The 17,452-nt window shown below is 48.5% G+C and overlaps 1 protein-coding gene across 1 annotated transcript in view; it reads left to right on the plus strand.

Moving 5' to 3' along the window:
* The first annotated feature begins 302 nt into the window (after positions 1-302).
* LOC8031910 (putative fatty acyl-CoA reductase CG5065) overlaps positions 303-17,452 on the plus strand; it is a 137,931-nt gene continuing 120,781 nt past the window's right edge. Inside the window, exon 1 of the mRNA XM_042293585.1 lies at positions 303-354. Coding sequence (XP_042149519.1) covers positions 303-354 — 52 coding nt within the window. The remainder of the gene's footprint in view (positions 355-17,452) is intronic.

The raw sequence follows: 17,452 nt of genomic DNA on the forward strand, positions 1-17,452 counted from the left end.
GGCTTGAAAGCTATCTAGGTGGTGTTGCTACATGGCGCTTCCATCTTGAATGATCCTGGTGCCGCCTAGCGTGCGGTGTGTCTCCGAGGACCCGGTGTTGGCAAATCTGACAATCGCCCAGCAAACCCAATGTGAATGTTGTCAGCGATTTCCGCTTTTATATGGTTTGTGGACTTTTAGTAAGTTTTAGTCGGTGGGTAGTTATCCCGACGTTTTTTTAATCAGTTCGTGCTCCGTTGCGACCGTAAAGAAGCCCTATATATTTTTTTGTCAAGCTTGTTTTTTTTTTGCGAGCCACGGCGATGGTTTCCACAAGCGACGCCTGGGTTTCTTTGGATTTCCTGGTACTTGACGGTAAGCATATCTAATAATTTTGTTTACAGAATTGTAGTATAATTAACCGTAGCATTCACATCGGTAAAACATATTAAGACGTTAGGACCGCGAGATAGAGCCGTCTACGCTTTGAACTGCCGTCCTGCCTCAGACCTCAGCGCTACTTGGACCTTGCGGAGTTGAAGCATAGCTTTACCGCTCGCTTCGAACACGGTCGAGCATCGCGCTTTAAGAGCGTGCTTTGGAGTCGTAGCAAGAGCTCCGGTTGAGCGACGACGGATCACGGAGGCGGTATGCTTCAAACTCCACTCGCCCGAGTTGTGCTTGGGCAGATTTGAGGTCGCACAAATAACTGCGACTTCATACTTTATTACAATTGAAAAAAAATGGAAGTAGGACAGGCGTGGTGGTTCGGTGGAAAGGCGGAAGCCCATGCATCTGGTCTGCCCACCGAACCGACCTATCATAGCCCTAAATAATAAAAATAAAGGGGGGGGGGTTGTTGGGAGAGTGACTATTAGAGATATTTTACACAAGACAAGTTAAACAATCTTTAATGACATGCGCTACATTGTGCTGTAGTTCGTGAATGTCCTCTCGGCTGGCGGAAATCACTGCAGTCAGGAAGTCGGGCAGGCCTCTAAGATGACATGACCGTGCTCACCTGCGCTAGAGCTTACTGCTCGAGTAAAATAGGCGCATATATTACATATTCTCTTGAGGGTGAAGGTCTCTTAGATAACGGATTGGCAACTTTATATGATGAGCCGTTAACTTGGTAAAATTACTATTCGGAATAAGTAAAAAAATTGCCAGGGTCACTGCATCTGAAATTACTCTGTGGCGAGGTTACGCTGTACAGCGAAAAAAAAAAGAGACGCAATATAGGAATTCTTTTAGCGACTTCGCCATACAACACAAGCCGTTTTCAATAATGCCGACCGCGAGCACGAAATGTTAAAATGCAGCGTTTAATTAACTCTGCCGCACGTTATCACCAGTACGCAAATGCACTATTGAGTAGCAGTGCCAGGAAAGACAGGAACCATGATAAATCTGTTAAGTTACAAAATTGAATTACAAAGTGAAATATTGCTTAAAATAGCTCCTTTGCCCTATCTCGGGAAGTCAATGTTGACCGATACTTCGATATACAGGAGTCGTAAGCATTGATTGCCTTTTTTATTCCTTTCAGAATTGATGCCGTTTGTGCATCCTCAAGAGGTGTCAATATAGGAGGACAATATAAAGTCGTGGCCACCCATAGAGAAGTCGGATATTGTCTTCTACTCTGTCCACTCAAAGGCCTGCGACTTTCAGGAGGTCAGAGCCTACAAGAGCCCAGATTCATATCTCTACCTAACAAGCGGCCTCGTGGGAACTGTCCAAAGCAGAAGGGGGTAGATCCCAGTCCTTTGATGTTGCTCCACACAAGGCATGGTCATGCGTGTAAACCACTAGTTGGGTGGTTACAGGACGTTGCTCCTGCATGGCTGGCCAGGCGGTCGTGTGCAGCCATGTTGGGGCCATCTCGGGGAAGATGGAGCATGCAATTTTGAACAAAATGACGGGCACAACTTGCACTGACGAAGCTGCCACCTGGAACTGAGACACCAAGAAAAATGTATTACGAACAAGCCTCGACAATATTTCATTCGAAGAAAATGAGTAAAACAGAAATTCTTGGGACCGTGAATGTGCTGCAGTTTCCCACATATGAAGAGCACCTCCATCACATTGAAAACGGCCCCCTTGCAGGGCTCATGAAACAATCAGGGACCTTGTTCGAAGAGACACTAATGGCACCACGAGACCCTTCAGCAGTTCAATGCGACGCATTAAATCCCCTTGCTCTTTACAGCCACGAAGATGCAACCACCCTTTCGAGCAGCTGTCCTGCCTGCTGGGAGGCATACAACGAGCTGGTTGCCGCCAGTTCACCAAATCTAGACCAGCGCCGCAAAAAAAAAAAAAAAAAAAAAAAACAGCGGACCAAGGCAATTGAACACTTGGCACGAGAGCCGCCCCATGCGGTTAACGTCGTCGATGGTTAAGGGAATAGCAATACTATCATCAACTGACCCTTCCGAGAATGTGAAGGACATACTTCATCCGTCCTTTCGAGGGAATCAAGCGACGGAGCATGGCCGCCGCAGTTAACCCATAGCTAGGAGGAAAGATATGCTTGACTACCACAGCACAGTGCGACAAACGGGTCTGGTTGTTTGTATGGAACTCCCATGGCTTGCAGCCAACCCCGATGGCATCTTTGATGGACTTGAAGCTCTTTTAGAGATGAAGTGTCCGAACGTACCGAACTGTAAAGAACTACTAAAATCCGGAACGTATGACATAAAAAGTGAAAGCCGTTTACAACTCCCTGTAACACCGAATTAGAGCACAGCTCTTGAGGAGGAGGAGGGAAGGGTACTGGGGGGGGGGGGGTGAAGTGACCTGGGGGGGTCACGTGACCTTGGGGGTCACGTGACGATGCCGATGATGTCATCAGTGACGTCACTGATGACATCATCAGTGACGATGACGATGCGGACTCCGATGACGTCGTCAGCGATGATGACGATGACGATGCGGATGTCAGTGACGTCATCAGTGATGTAACTGATGACGTCATCCGTGATGATGAGGATGACGATGCGGATGCCGGCGAGGTAATCAGTGACGTCACTGATGACGTCATCAGTGATGATGACGATGACGATGCGGATGCCGGTGACGTCATCAGTGACGATGACGTCATCGGGAGGTCACGTGACCTCGGGGTCACGTGACTTTGGGTGTCACGTGACCTTAGGGGTCACGTGACCCTGGGGGTCACGTGAGCTTGGGATGACCTTGGGGTGACCTTGGTCACGCCGACGCCGACGGCGACGCCGCTCAAGCCGGAACGGGCCCCTAAGAGCTGCGCTCTAAAAAGAATGGCGATGCGGTTTTTGAGTTGCAACCAAAGGGACGAAATAAGTTCTACCATCAAGTTGAGTTCAGAATGGACTGCACTGCCTAAATCGTCGGCCATCTCTACGTATGTACAGAGGGCCATGACGAGGTTGTTGTTGTCCCCTACAAAAAGAACTTCATGAAAGGCCACCTACAAAGAGTGACCAACTTTTACTTTAAGAGCCTGCTGCCGGCATTTGTGAATGAAGTAAACTCCGAAAAGATAGAGCTCTCAAGTGAGTACAAGCAGCTTGCACGTATGTAAAGGACTGAGGGTGACTGGCACTGCCGTATTCTTTATTTTTATACAGTGTGTGATTCTTCAAAGTTTTGGCGGTAACAAAGTTTTGGCGGTAACATTCGGTAAACAGTAATAAAACACCATTATTTAAAATGGTCTAAGAAGTTGCATTTCAACCATGACTTGAGCTCTAGAACCTTAGCGAATCAGGAGTATTGTGGCAATATCTCTATTTGCTATCAGCAATCAATATTCTAATTTGTTCAGCACAGAAATAGTTTTATACTTATCAGAGAGGTAGGGAGCCATTCATGAAAATGTACGTTATTATCACTATTGTACCCCTACAGCAACGAAATAAACCTTCGCATTCCAAGGAAACGTCTCATGAGGAGTGGTTTGTAGCTTAACGGCTTCTGCATAGGCAGTGATCCAGCAACAGCCTGCATGATATGGGAAAAAATACATACTTTTGCATGAAGTAAATGTGAACAATGGAGCAACCAGTCATCCATTTGACCAGGGGCTTCCCTTTACACCGGCCTGTAAACGTTTTCATGCTTCACGCCATCCACTTTAACATTGCAGCTCTCTGAGGCAGTGGTAACAAAAAGACAAGTTTACAGAAATAAGTTTTTTAATTATCATTAGAGTCGTGATTTATATAAAGGTGAACAGGCGATTGCCGAAGGCCCCGTACTGGCAGTGCAATCGAGTGGAGGCCAAAGCTGCTTGCTTGCATTGTGAACGAAACGCGACAAGGCTTGAAATGAGGATAGAAAGCTGCCATGGCCACTCCTCTAAGATGCTGCCAGTATGCAGTGGTCGTCAGTCACCTTTTCACTTTCATATGGGCGAACTGTTGGGGAAAACGTCTCTTGATTAATGGCCCCATTCAAGTTGCACAGCCCTGCACGTACAAAAAAAAATGTAGCTTGCATCCTTGCGACACTGTATGGGAAGTTCCTGCTTCAAAATCCTGTAGGATTTTAGCCCATTGATTGCCCGCTCCACGTGAATGAGGACAGACGCAATCCTCCTCATCTCCGTCACCTCTTGTTCAGATAACTGGACCTTCACTCGGGGGAAGGCTGGCATGCTGAATGCCACTCCCTTCGCTCCCCTAGCGGGATCGAGAGAAAACCCACTGTCGGCCATCATATGATCACCACGTTCAAAGTGCGAAATAATTCCAGAGCCTCTCGCAATATGCTTGTCAGACGGTCGTCCACACCTTGCACACAAACATCACTGATCCGTAAGGTGCAATAGCCACCAAATTCTTCACAGTGTAAATGATGTGTAAATAATATTTGGTTTTGGCGTTACCGTAGGGCTGGGTGGACGGACAACAAGGAGCAAACCTGTTGGTGGCTTCAGTGAGTATGTTTTTCTTGCGCACTCTGACAAATACAATTTAATTTAAATTCAGGAATTGGGTGGTACGTACAGGGTGTTTCACAAAAGGTAAACAAATTCAATATTGCTAAAACTACGGATCGCAAAAAAAAAAAAAAAAAAAAAAAAAGGCTTGTGTCGCTTTTATTTTGGGCTAGGGGACTATTTAGGAAAATGATTAAAGTACGGGATAATTAGCTTGGTAATTATTCTTGCGTAGTTTTCGCAACATCAAATTTGTCCACCTTTCGTGAAGCACCCTGTATATTTTCGTTTCATATTGTAATGATTGATTGAGGAAAAAAATGTTGGCTTTCCCGCTTTTATACAGAAGCAATGCTCCTCCTAGCTGCGTGCTTGTGGAAAGACTGCACTCAATTTCACAATTCGATTCAACTGAAATTTGATTGGTTTGATTACTGACGCCCAGACTGTATTTGTATTTTCCTTTTTTTTCATGTTTTGACGCCGGTTATGACACAGACGAGTATATAAACTAAACTGTTTTTAAAGTACACTGGTAGTTTAGAGGTGGCCATCCAGTTTGTGGTACAGTAGTTAACGGTCATGTGTTCGTAATACATCAAGGCAAATCTTGCTTTCATTTTAAACAGGTGACAAAGGAATAATAAAAAAATAGACGTAACAACCAACCCTCAAATTTATTGTTCTGTTCGTTTTCTTATTATTCCTTTGTCTCGGGCTCACAATTTATGTCATTCACCAACTTGTCTGCGTTTTTTTTTTTTCATATACTCTTACTACACCTTCAAAGCGTCCCCAAATAAAAAAAACAAAGAGCAGAACTTATGACAATTACATAGTTTGTACATAGAAAAACGAGGTGTGGTAAAATGCTGATAAAGTTAAGTACTTCCGAGTGTCTTATCAGGCATGTGAATGCCAACATAGAGAATAGAAACGTAGACTTATGTGAAAGTTATCTAAATGTGTGTTTACGGACGTGAAGGCGCATTATAGCTCTCTGAAATATTTTGACTTGGTCAAATGTCACGTTAAATAGTTTATTAAACGCTGGATTGCTTGTTTTCTAAGTGCGCTTCCTATCGTGCTTCATCGCTTCCTAGAGTGTGAAACTGCTATACTGGGTGTTTTTGAGGATTCACAAGTTTGTAAAAGAAAAAAACAAAAAAAACTTCAAAGCTATTTAAACGAAATGTGTACAGGTGAGTAATACGGCCAGAGGGACATCATACAGGGGATAATCATCGCGATAAGTTGAAACACTGAGTGGAAATGGTTAATTACGTTTAATTAGAGAAAATAAACCTATGTGGGTCCGAATGGAAACTTGCTGAGCGTTAATGGAAAGCACTAAATCAGTAACGTTCAGAAGTCTTCCGAGCATGTGGGAAGCGCAGTAGAGCGCTGAAGTTACTACTCATGTAGCAGGCACGGGAGCGTAATCGCACCGGTAGTGTTTCGTCTGCTCCAAGAGTGGTAAATTTAGCGCTGCACCGTCCTTTCCGCGTGCTGAAATTATTTGCAAAATTGATTTATTTAGGGTTTTTTGGTGACGTTCAGCAAGTATATAATTAGAACATTAGGTTTCTTTTATCTAATCGAGAAGTTAATTACCATATTGCAGTTAATTAGCCGACTTATCGTGACAATCAGTCAAAGATAATATGTCCCCCTGACCGCATACCTTACCTTCAGAAACGGAATTTCTGTAGCTTTCACAGCTTCATGTAAACAAATCTGAAATACCTAAACAAACACCCTAACTATCCGCTGTTCAACACAGGGCATCACAGGTCTGTTAACAACCATCGTGGGAGACAAAACTTTGTTCATGGACATCATTCCGGTAGACGTCGTGGTCAATGCACTCATCGTCGCAGCTTGTCAAGCGCCGCAACGAGAAAGGTAAGCCCAATTCAAAGCTGTTTGGACACACATAGCCGCCTTGGTGTCTCGAGGCAAAGCGCCGGCCTACGGACCCGCCGTATCCGGGTTTGAATGCCGGGTGAGGTGCCCGCAATCCGACGAAGGCTGATTTCGAAGAAGACTCCGTGCAACCGATATTGCGGTTGCACGTCAGAACATCCTTAGGTGGTAAAAATGATTCCCCGGTTCTTCGCTGGGGCGGGCCTGATGCCTTTCGTTGATTTGGCACTTAAAACTCTTTTATTATTTTAAGACACAAATAACTTATAAATTGAATCTGCTTTCTTTAACCGTGGAGGGTCGCCAGAGGGCATTTCGAGCGCTCGGTCTTCACAGCACATGAACTGCGGAGATTTCTTATGGTTGTGATGAGAAAAGCAAAGTTTGGTCCTTGGACTACCACTACTTGAACTGAAAGGTCTGTAGGGGACGAGCAATGACTACAGGTATGCCTGCCACGCCAAGACGCGTGGCAGTGATCCAACACCGCGTGACGCACGCAGTGGCGCGTACCAGACACGAATCACAAACCCTGCCCGAACGGCGAAACTGTCTGGGGTCACGGCGGCAGCAGGATGGATGCTTAGCCGCTCCTTTTTTCTTTGATAATTGTGGTGATAAAGATCGGTTTGTTTTTAAATCAGCAAAAATCAGATCGGACCACTACCGTTCACGACTTCACCTGCTGGCGTGACGACTGCCCCAGCGGACGTCAGCGGCCTTAGGGCTGCTGACGTCGGCGTTGACGTCGCCTGTCTGCTCAGATCGCTGCCCTCACCACCCGTATTTCAACACACCGACATCACAGATCGACTTCTCAACAGTGTCGGTATCGTTCTCCCTTGCCCTCCCAAGGTACGTGCTGGTACCATTGCACTTTCGGCGCGCAAGCCAAAAAGTGCGTTCCACCTTGCACGGCCTCGGAAAATGCCCAGACCCACCAGTAGAGGCGGCGAGTGGTGCCGGTTCCGAAGCCAGCCGTCTATTTTTCATATCAGACCAGAATTCTGGTCTTCGGTTCCTAGTCGACACCGGCACCGAGGTTGGCATCCTACCAGTGACGTCCATCTCAAGCAAGTCATAGCGTTCCAACGTCACTTTGCAAGCGGCGAACAAGTCTGCCATTGCCACCTACGGCGAACGAGCACTAACACTAAACATCGGCTTGCGACGACCTCTGGGATGGGAGTTTCTGGTGGCTGACGGGACGCATCCAATCCTACGGGCAGATTTCCTTCATCACTTCAAACTCCTAGTGGACATGCAGCGACTGCGCCTTGGGGAGTCAACAACCAACTTCGAAGTCCAAGGCATAGAAACCTCATGATCACTCCAGCAACGTTGCACTCCACCCACCAAAAAGTTTGAAGATGTGCTTCGAAGGTTTCCTACGCTCACACGTCCTGCCAACTTTCTACAGCCAGTGGAACATGACGTCCCTTATCAGATCGTTACGACCGAACCTCTTACTAATGCTCGACCTCGAAGACTCCTGGAAAATCGGTTAAAGATCGCAAAGGCTGAGTTTGAGCATATGCTTGAGCTCGGCATTATCAGGACTTCATTAAGTCCATGGGCATTCCCCCTCCACATGGTGCAGAAGAAATCCCCCGGGGTTTGGCGGCCTTGCGGCGACTACCGCGCGCTGAACAACTCCACCGTTTCAGACCGCTATCCCCTACCACACATTACGGATTTCACCGCATCGTTGGAAGGGACAACTATATTTTCAAAATCTATCTATTCAAATTTTACCACCAGATCCCTGTAGACCGAACCAGCATACTAAAAACGGCTATCATCACTTCGTTTGGCCTGTTCGAGCATGTCAGGATGACATTCGGCCTTCGTAACGCGGCACAGACATTTCAGCGATTCGTCGACAACGCCACCCGTGGGCTGACACTTTGTTTGGCATATCTCGACGATATCCTGGTGTCTAGCGCTGATGCCGAGCAACATCTTAAACACCTAGAGATCCTGTTCCAGCGCCTGGCTCACTATGAACTCATTATCAACAAGGCCAAATGTGAGTTTGGCGTTTCCGAACTGGATATTTTAGGCCACCACCTTGACTCCAAAGGCATCCACCCACTTCCATCAAAAGTCGACGCGCTCACAAAGTTCCCCACACCAACGTCGCGCAGGAAGCTTCGAGAATTCCTCCTACTTGTGCATTTTTACCGGCGTTTTTACCGCACTGTGCAACTGTTCTGCTGTCCCTGACCGATCTCTTGAAGGGAAATCAGCGCGACTCTTCCCCTCTACCATGGTCTCCAAAAGCAGCGGAAGCGTTCGGGGCGATCACGTCATCGTTCGCAGAAGCTGCACAATTAGCGCATCCGCTAACTGGTGCGCCTCTCTGTGTGATGACAGACGCCTCAGAGGTCGCTGTCGGCGGAGTGCTTCAGCAGCTTGTTGGTCCACCAACAAGCTGCTGAACCTCTAGGATTCTTTTCCGAGAAGCTTTCGTCAGCAGAGTCCCGCTTTAGTACGTTCAGTCGAGAATTCCTAGGTACCTACCTCACCATCAAGCATTTTCGGCACTACCTAGAGGGTCGGTAATTTCACATCCTTACAGAACACAAGCCGATCACTTTCGCGATCCAAGCAACACACAGCCGTCTCTCCTTCAGGGAAAGTCGACATCCTTCGTTTATTGCAGAATTTACTAGTGACATTTTCCACATCAAGGGCACTGACAACCCACCTGCTGATGCGTTGTCTCTGATCACTCGTTGGAAAGCCATCCCCAACGCTGTAGACGTCGCTGCTCTAGCAGCAGCCCAGCAGGGCAAACAGCAGATCCTGAGACTACCTTCTGCGTCCAGCAACCTTGATCTACGCGACGTGTTACTGCCAGGCTGCGATGGAACGGTCATCTGCGACATGTCCACAGGTACATCTCTACCAGTGGTACCGCCCATTTTCCGGTGGCCCATTTTCAACTCGCTGCACAGCCTTTCTCATCCCGGCATCCGAGCGACCCAACATCTCATCGCTCGACGCTTTGTTCGGCAGGGAATGAACAAAGATGTGCACGCGTGGGCACGTACTTGTCTTCTTTGTCAGCGTTCCAAGGTTCAACGACATACCTTTGCACCTTTTGCTACAATGAAGGCAACCACCGCTCGTTTCGACAACATTCACCTGGACATTGTAGGCCCTTTGCCGCCATCGCAAGGGGCCAGATACATGCTCACGGGCATAGACAGATTCACGCGTTGGCCAGAGTCCTTCCTCATCACAGACATCTGCGCGAAAACAATTGTGAAGACCCTAGTCGACGGCTGGATATCGCGTTTCGGCGTTCCGTCAACTATATCTACCGACCGAGGCGCACAGTTCGGATCGAGGCTGTTTGAGGAGCTCATGGTACTCGTGGAAACATCTCGTATTCGTACCACAGCGTACCATCCCTCTGCTAACGGCCTGGGGGAAAAGTTCCATTCAACATTAAAGGCCGCGCTAAAAGCACACAGCGACCCTAATAACTGGGCCAGACTGCTTTTTATCGTCCTACTAGGTTTGCGCACCACCCTCAAGACAGACGTCGGATGCGCTGCGCAGACCTAGTCTACGAACAGAAGCTTCGCCTCCCAGCTGAAATGATTGCCACTCCGCTTATTTCTACTCTCAGCTATGTCACACAGCTTCGAGAAGTGACGCGGAACCTTCGTGCCACACCAACAAGGCACCACGACCACCACCCGACGTATGTGCGTGACGAATTAACCTCGGCCACAGATTTTTTTGCACGCCGAGACGAAGTCAAGAAACCGCTTGACCAACCCTACAGCGGTCCCTTGAAGGTGCTGGACAAATGAGAGAAGTTCTTTCTGCTAGATTTAAACGGGCGGCGAGACTCCATCTCCATCGACCGCCTTAAACCTGCCCATCTTGAGCCAACAGATGTTTCAAGCGTCCAGCCTCTATGTTGGCCCTCCTCTTCCCCACACTTGGCACCACCCCTAAAAATCACCCAGTGCAAGAAAAATCGCTCGTCTCGTGGACAAAACATCACCCTAGAGACTCCTCTAGGGGGGGGGGGGGGGGGGGGGGGAAGGTAGCCCTTGTAGCGGACAAGCGATAGCTACAGGAATGCCTGCCACGTCAAAACGCGTGACAGTGATCCAACGCAGCGTGACGCACGCAGTGGTGCGTACCAGACAAGAATCACGAACCCTACCCGAACGGCGAGACTGGCTGGGATCACGGCGGCAGCAGGATGGATTTTAGCAGCTCTTTTCTTTGATAATTGTGGTGATAAAGATTTGTTTGTTCTTAAACCGGCAAACGTCTTCTGTCGCCAAAGGTCATCGTAACCCAGGGACACCAAACTCTAAAAAGTGGACCAACTTTTTTGTCGAATCTTCTTCGCTGCCACGCCGGCGGCCCCGCTAGGAATAACGAGGCCTAAGGACGACGTCGGCCTCGCCGCCCCAGCGGGAGCGAAGCCGGGCGCAGCGCGGTCGAGCCCCCGCCCTGCCGCCATCAGACAAGATAGACGTCGTAAAGTGGAAGGGGTGGACATCTCTCCCAAAGAATCGGAGCACCCTAACTGGATGGCAGCCCACGAACCAAGGATCAGGGCAATCGGGCGCTCATGCCCCGGCGAAACAGTCAGGGACGCCGGAGGCGCGCCGGCTTCGACTCCGCAGAGACCCTCGAGCGCACGGCGCATGCGGCGACCGACGTCGCCGCGGCAGCCGCAGCTGCCCGAAGAGGAATATTGTCACGAATGAGCAATGGTGAGGCGGCGAATAACTGGAAAAACCAAAAGTGTAATGTGGCGAACGTGTGCCCAAAACAATATAAGAATAATAACAGGCGTCGTAGGCGAGCGTCGATGTCAGCGTAGTAGAAGGATCGAGCGCTGACGAAGAACTGCCCTCGTAAAGCCACGCGCAGCGCCTTTTGTAGAGGCACGGGATTCGCGAACATTCAAACTAGAATGTTCGGCCTTGAAACATTGTAAACCCGAAGTGTATTGGGCGTTGCAAAAATTATTATTACAACACCATAATACAAGTTTCGCGGCCCTCATGAATCGAACCTAAGGCCTTTTCGCAGGAGTCGGGTTCGTTGCCGCTTGGCCCCGCACGCGGCATTACCCCACATTTTAAAACACGCGTCGCCCCGATGCAGCACAAAATGAATACAAGAAAAAAGGAAAGACAAAATCAGAAGTCACAGTTCTCAGTCAGACCGCAGCTCTATCGATCGTAATACGGATTGAGGTGGACGGCGTGCACCACCTCGGGTCGTAGCTTGCGCCTTGCAGATGGCCGCGTTCCGTCGGGAAGAGCTTAGTAGTTGAGTTCTCCGAGGCGTCGAATGATCTTGTAGGGTCGGAAGTATCGCTTGAGCAGTTTCTCGCTGAGACCGTGGTGGCGAATTGGTTTCCAAACGCGCACTCTGTCTCCGGGCTGGTAGTGGACGTTGGGGCGCCGAAGGTTACACCGGCGAGCGTCGACACGTTGCTTATCGTAGATCCGAAGCCCCACAAGATGGCGTAACTCCTCTGGTCTCTGAATTACTAGAGGGGCATCGCCGCGTCCGCCATCCCCTGGTTCATAAGGCAGCATCGAGTCGAATATTGTCGTCACCTTTCTGCCGTGTAGCAGCTGAAATGGCATAAACCCGGTGGTCTCTTGAACAGCCGTGTTGCAAGCAAATGTGACGTTCGGCAATACTTCGTCCCACATCTTGTGCTGTACGTCGACGTACATGAAGATCCTGTAGGAGATCGTCGTATTGAGCCGCTCTGTGAGCACGTAGGTCGGTCGATGAGGAGCACTCGTTCAACGATGACTGGTGTGGCTGAGCCGAAGAATTTCCTGCGTCAGCTGTGCCATGAACGAAGACCCTCGGTCTGTAATCTAGTCTTCTGGGCACCATGATGGATGAGGATGGCCATGACGAAAAACTTGGCGACTTCCACCGCTATTCCCGACGGTAGGCCTTTCGTCCCCGCCTATCGTGCAGATAGTTTGTGGCGACGATGATCCAGCGGTTTCCCGACGTCGACGGTGAGAAGGGCCCAAGCGAATCCATTACTATTTGCTGAAAGGGCGTAGTCAGGGCAGATATCGGCTGTAGGAGTCCTGCTGGCTAAGTTGGTGACTTCTTACGCCGTTGGTACTCGTGACACGATCGAGTGTACAGATGGATGGTCTTCAGAAGTCTTGGCTACTAGTGCTCTTCACTGATCCGGGCAAGTGCCCTGCTGTAGTCGAGGCGTCCATCCGTTGTGTCGTCGTGGCACGCTTGAAACATTTCGTCTATAAATTTAGTAGGGACAACCAGCAGCCACGCAGGGCTGCTGGACCTGAAGCTGTTTGTGAAGAGCGAACTTCGTCAAAGGACGGAACTTGACTGGTGTTGAGAAAGGACTCGGGGAACTGAACTTCCTCGACCATCTGGGTGGTCGATCGCAGCGCGGAGTCCCGGGTCGTTTCGTTGAAGCGTCCCCATATTGGTTATGCCAACTGCTCCGAGAAAACTGGCGTCGTCGTCTTCGACGGTGATGGCGGGAGGAAATTTAAATGGGGCCCTAGACAAACAGTCGGCGTCGTTGTGCTTGCGGCCGGACTCGTTTAAAATGTCCAGATCGAATTCTTGCGTGCGAATGCTCCAGCGGGGAAGGCGTCCTGACAAATCTTTCAGGTTCGCGAGACATCAGAGGGCTTGGTGGTCTGTGACTACACAGAAGGAACTCCTGTACAAGTACGAACGGAACTTTGTTGTCGCACAGACGATATCAAGACACTCATTGTCGGTCGTTGAGTAATTTCGCTCTGCCTTAAATAAGGCCCGGCTTGCGTAAGCGATCACCTTCTACGCTCCTTCCTGTCGCTGGATAAGCACTGCTCCGAGTCTGGCGTTTCTGGCGTCCGTGTAAATGTTTGTCTGCGCTGACTGATCGAAATGTCCGAGGACAGAGGGCTACTCCAGTCTTTGCTTCAGTGCGTTGAACGCTTGTTCCTGATTGTTTCCCCATATGAAGTACACGTTGTCCTTCGTAAAATACGTGAGTGGTGCAAACATCTTCGCTAAAACCGTGAACGAAACGTCTTAAGTATGCGCACAGCCCAAGATATCTTCATACGGCCTTCTTATCTGATGGCTTAGCTCAGCAGAGGTCTTTGCAGGGTCAGGGACTTCACTCTGAGCACTCACGACGTGGCCAAGAAATTTCAGCTCGCCATAACCGAACCGACTTTTTGATATCTACAGTGTCAGGCCAAGAGCCATGACAACGTGTAGCACGGGTCAAAGTCGTCTTAGGTGCTCGTGGAAATCGCTTGCGAACAAACACTACGACGTCGTCAAGGCAGAGAGGCAGTACTGCCTTTTCAGGCCTGAAAGTACGGTGTTAATGACGCGCTGGAAGATCGCAGTGCGTTGCATAGTCCAAACGGCATCACTTTAAGTTCGTACACTTTGTCCGGATTGAGGAACGCAGTTTCCTCACGATTCTGTTCGTCGACCTAAATCTGCCAGTACTCGCTCTTCAAATCCATCGACGAAAAGTATCGGGCCTGGTGCAGCTGGTCCAGGGCGTCATCGATGTGGGGCAGCGGATAGACGTCCTTCTTTGTTACTGCGTTCAGTCGACGATAGCCCACACAGAACCTCAGAGTTCCGTCTGTCCACTTCACCACGAGTACTGGGGAAGCCCACCGGCCGTTTGAAGGCTGGATTATGTCGTCATCCAGCATTTCTTGAGCTTGCTTCTAGATGACATCTCTCTCTTTCACAGAAACTCGGTACGGCGGCCGATGAACAGGAAGCGTGTCGTCGTCAGTAACAATTCGATGCTTGGGAAACGACGCTTGGCGTTCTTTTGATGACATCGCGAAGCACTCACTGATCTCGACGAGAAGGGACGTTAGCTGTCGTTGTTGTGAAAGGGGGAGTGTTGGGTCAATGTCGAAAACCAAAGGCGGGGGGGGGGGGGGGGGGGGGGTTTCTCGTGTTGCGACGAAGAAACGTCTTTTAAGACTCAGGCGTTCGTGGCTGAGTTTATGAGTCCCTCGGCGTGCTCTACGGCAGTGTCTCTTATAAGGTGTAGGGCAGCCTGTCGGAAATTCATTAAGAAGACAACCGTGCGTCCGTCTTTGAGCTCCGCTACGCCACTTGCAACGCCGATCCGTCTTCCTGGAAGCAGCTGAACGCTTCCTTCCAGCAGAGCTTCACCGCAGACAATTGTTCCGGTTCCGACAGACACAAGCACACTCGAGCGCGGTGGCAAGTTCACACAGTTGAAAATACATGTTATAAAAAAGGTTTTTGAGAACGGTAGAAAAGGTGCCTAATCATCACCACACACAGTCCCCATTTACAAGGCATAATATAATGCCAATAACAAAAAATGTATAACTACCGCCTCTGCAAGCCATATAAGCACGAAAAGAGAAATAAAATTTGCCTTTTAAGAAACTTGGCAAAACTATGAACACATGTCAGAGTACACCATACGCGAACAAATGAGCCTTCGAAAATAGTCAACCGTAGAACAACATACGGATTAGAAATGACACAAAATAAGTGACCGAGATTATTAAATAAATTACATGACAAAAAATTGAGCCAGAACATATATTTTTTTATAGAACTTCGTAACTTTTTCTGAATGCTTCAATCTCTTATACTAAAAAAAAGCGGGGGCGGGGAGTATAACTTGTTCCTCGGAGCTTAAATTGTTTCATTTTTTTTTGTTTATGTTGTTGTGTGTGTGAATCAAAGCGCTTGTCACTATGTGTTAATTTTATTTCTATTATGTACAGTTTCTATTATGTACACTTAAACTCCTTCCTCACGGGATAACGAAGCGAAAATGCAGTAGTAAGCTTAATAGCTGAATTAGTTTGTAGTCACGTAACATATTGAGGTAAACTAGTGCAAACGCAAAGGTAGAATGAACAGAACATGGCAAAGGGGGAAGGGGGGGGGGGGCGGCGCAACTCACAACTAGGAATATAATTATAAGAAGGGAAAAAGAAGAAACCGCAATCCCCACCTTCTCACCTGCATCCGCCACCGTGCCCCTTTATAGTTGGCCCTCTATGGACGTGGAGTTTCCGCAGTGTTAGCTTCAGGAAATCTATTCCCTAGCTCGACAGCGTCACTGGTATATCCCTAATGCAAACTGCCAATCCCCTCTTCCTCTCCCCCCCCCCCCCCCCGACCCCCTTATGCTTAAAATGCAGTGCGCCTCCAGTACCTGCCGTGTTACTTTGTCCTTGCGCATTGATAATAGAAAATTACGCTGGTACATCTGGTGCGGTTACGGAGTGCTTGTTTCTTCGTGTCTTCATGCAGGTGCAGACGCGAGGTAGCAATTGCTGCTCTAATCGCACGACCTTAGAGCGGTATTGGATAGCTTCGTCTACCAACGAAATTTCTCATAATATGTTTGTGCCCCTGAAGCACAATATTCCCTACAGTAGATTGGAAGGTGTCTCCCAATTGTAGCTCTCGAAGAGGAGTTGTGCTCACTGAGTCTATCGTTCACACACCGTCTCGTTCGTCCGCGCGCTTCGTATGAAACACTTTTGTCTTATCTCCCCTTCAGCCTCCGTTAACTCTCTGCAAAATGTTTCTAATTGCTGAAAAACAAAACAAAAAAACGCAGAGATTTCAAAACGCCTTCCAACGTTTTTGTTTTATGTTTAATTATTAGGCACTCTGTGCAGGTGAATGATCACTACTGTTTGTTTTATCTCCTTACTACCTTTTCCGGACCGAACACCTTTTGCTCTCCTTAACAGGGTGCATGCCACGTTCTACATTATGTCTTACGGATACCCTGCTTTTCTGTGCCTATCTGCTCACATTCCGAAGCTGAACTTTAGTGTGTGAAAGCAAGGCGTTTTCAGCGCGGAGCCACGACACGGTAGGAAAATGCCCTTTTTAATGAGTTGTGAATGGGCAGACCTATATTCCAGAATGCCTCTTTTGTTCTGGAAATTATTTCCGGGTTTTCAGTTTGATGAGGTAGTAGGCTCTACGCATCCTCCGTTTAGGGGATGCGCAGAGCCTTAAGTATCGATGTGAAGGATCTATTTTACTCTTCGCCACACGACCGGCTTCTGGCCTTGCTTTCATACTTGAATAATGTTGCCACATATTTATCAAACAGTATAGGAGGGCTTCAACTGGATTATTCTTTGCAACCATGCAGAAGCACGTCCCAGGCGCGTTTCGGGCAAATTCCACCGGTGTACAACTGCGCAAGTGGCACCATCAACAAGATCCTGAACGGCGAAGTTGCGCGCCTTACCACCAAGTTTGGGCGAAAGCACGTTCCCGAAACTCTCTGCGGTCGTCCAGGACTGAACATGACGATGAGCCGATCCTACCAAGCCGTCGCCGTCTTTGTCTTCAACTATCTTCCGGCCCTGTTTTCTGACCTCGTGCGGCCAAAGAAAGACCAGAAGATAAGGTTGGCATTCTATTCATTCAGGATGTTTTTCATTTCTAGTGCGGTGTCGCTGTTCCTCTGATGCTAGTTAAATAAGTCTCGTTCTCGGACTTTTTGCGTCTATACACTTCCCTTGCGTCGTATATTCTGTTTAGAAGGAAGCTTGGCATTGTAAAACAGGC

The sequence above is a fragment of the Ixodes scapularis genome, unplaced genomic scaffold, assembly GCF_016920785.2.
Source record: "Ixodes scapularis isolate PalLabHiFi unplaced genomic scaffold, ASM1692078v2 PGA_scaffold4__175_contigs__length_147842914, whole genome shotgun sequence".
Classification (NCBI taxonomy): Eukaryota; Metazoa; Arthropoda; class Arachnida; order Ixodida; family Ixodidae; genus Ixodes; species Ixodes scapularis.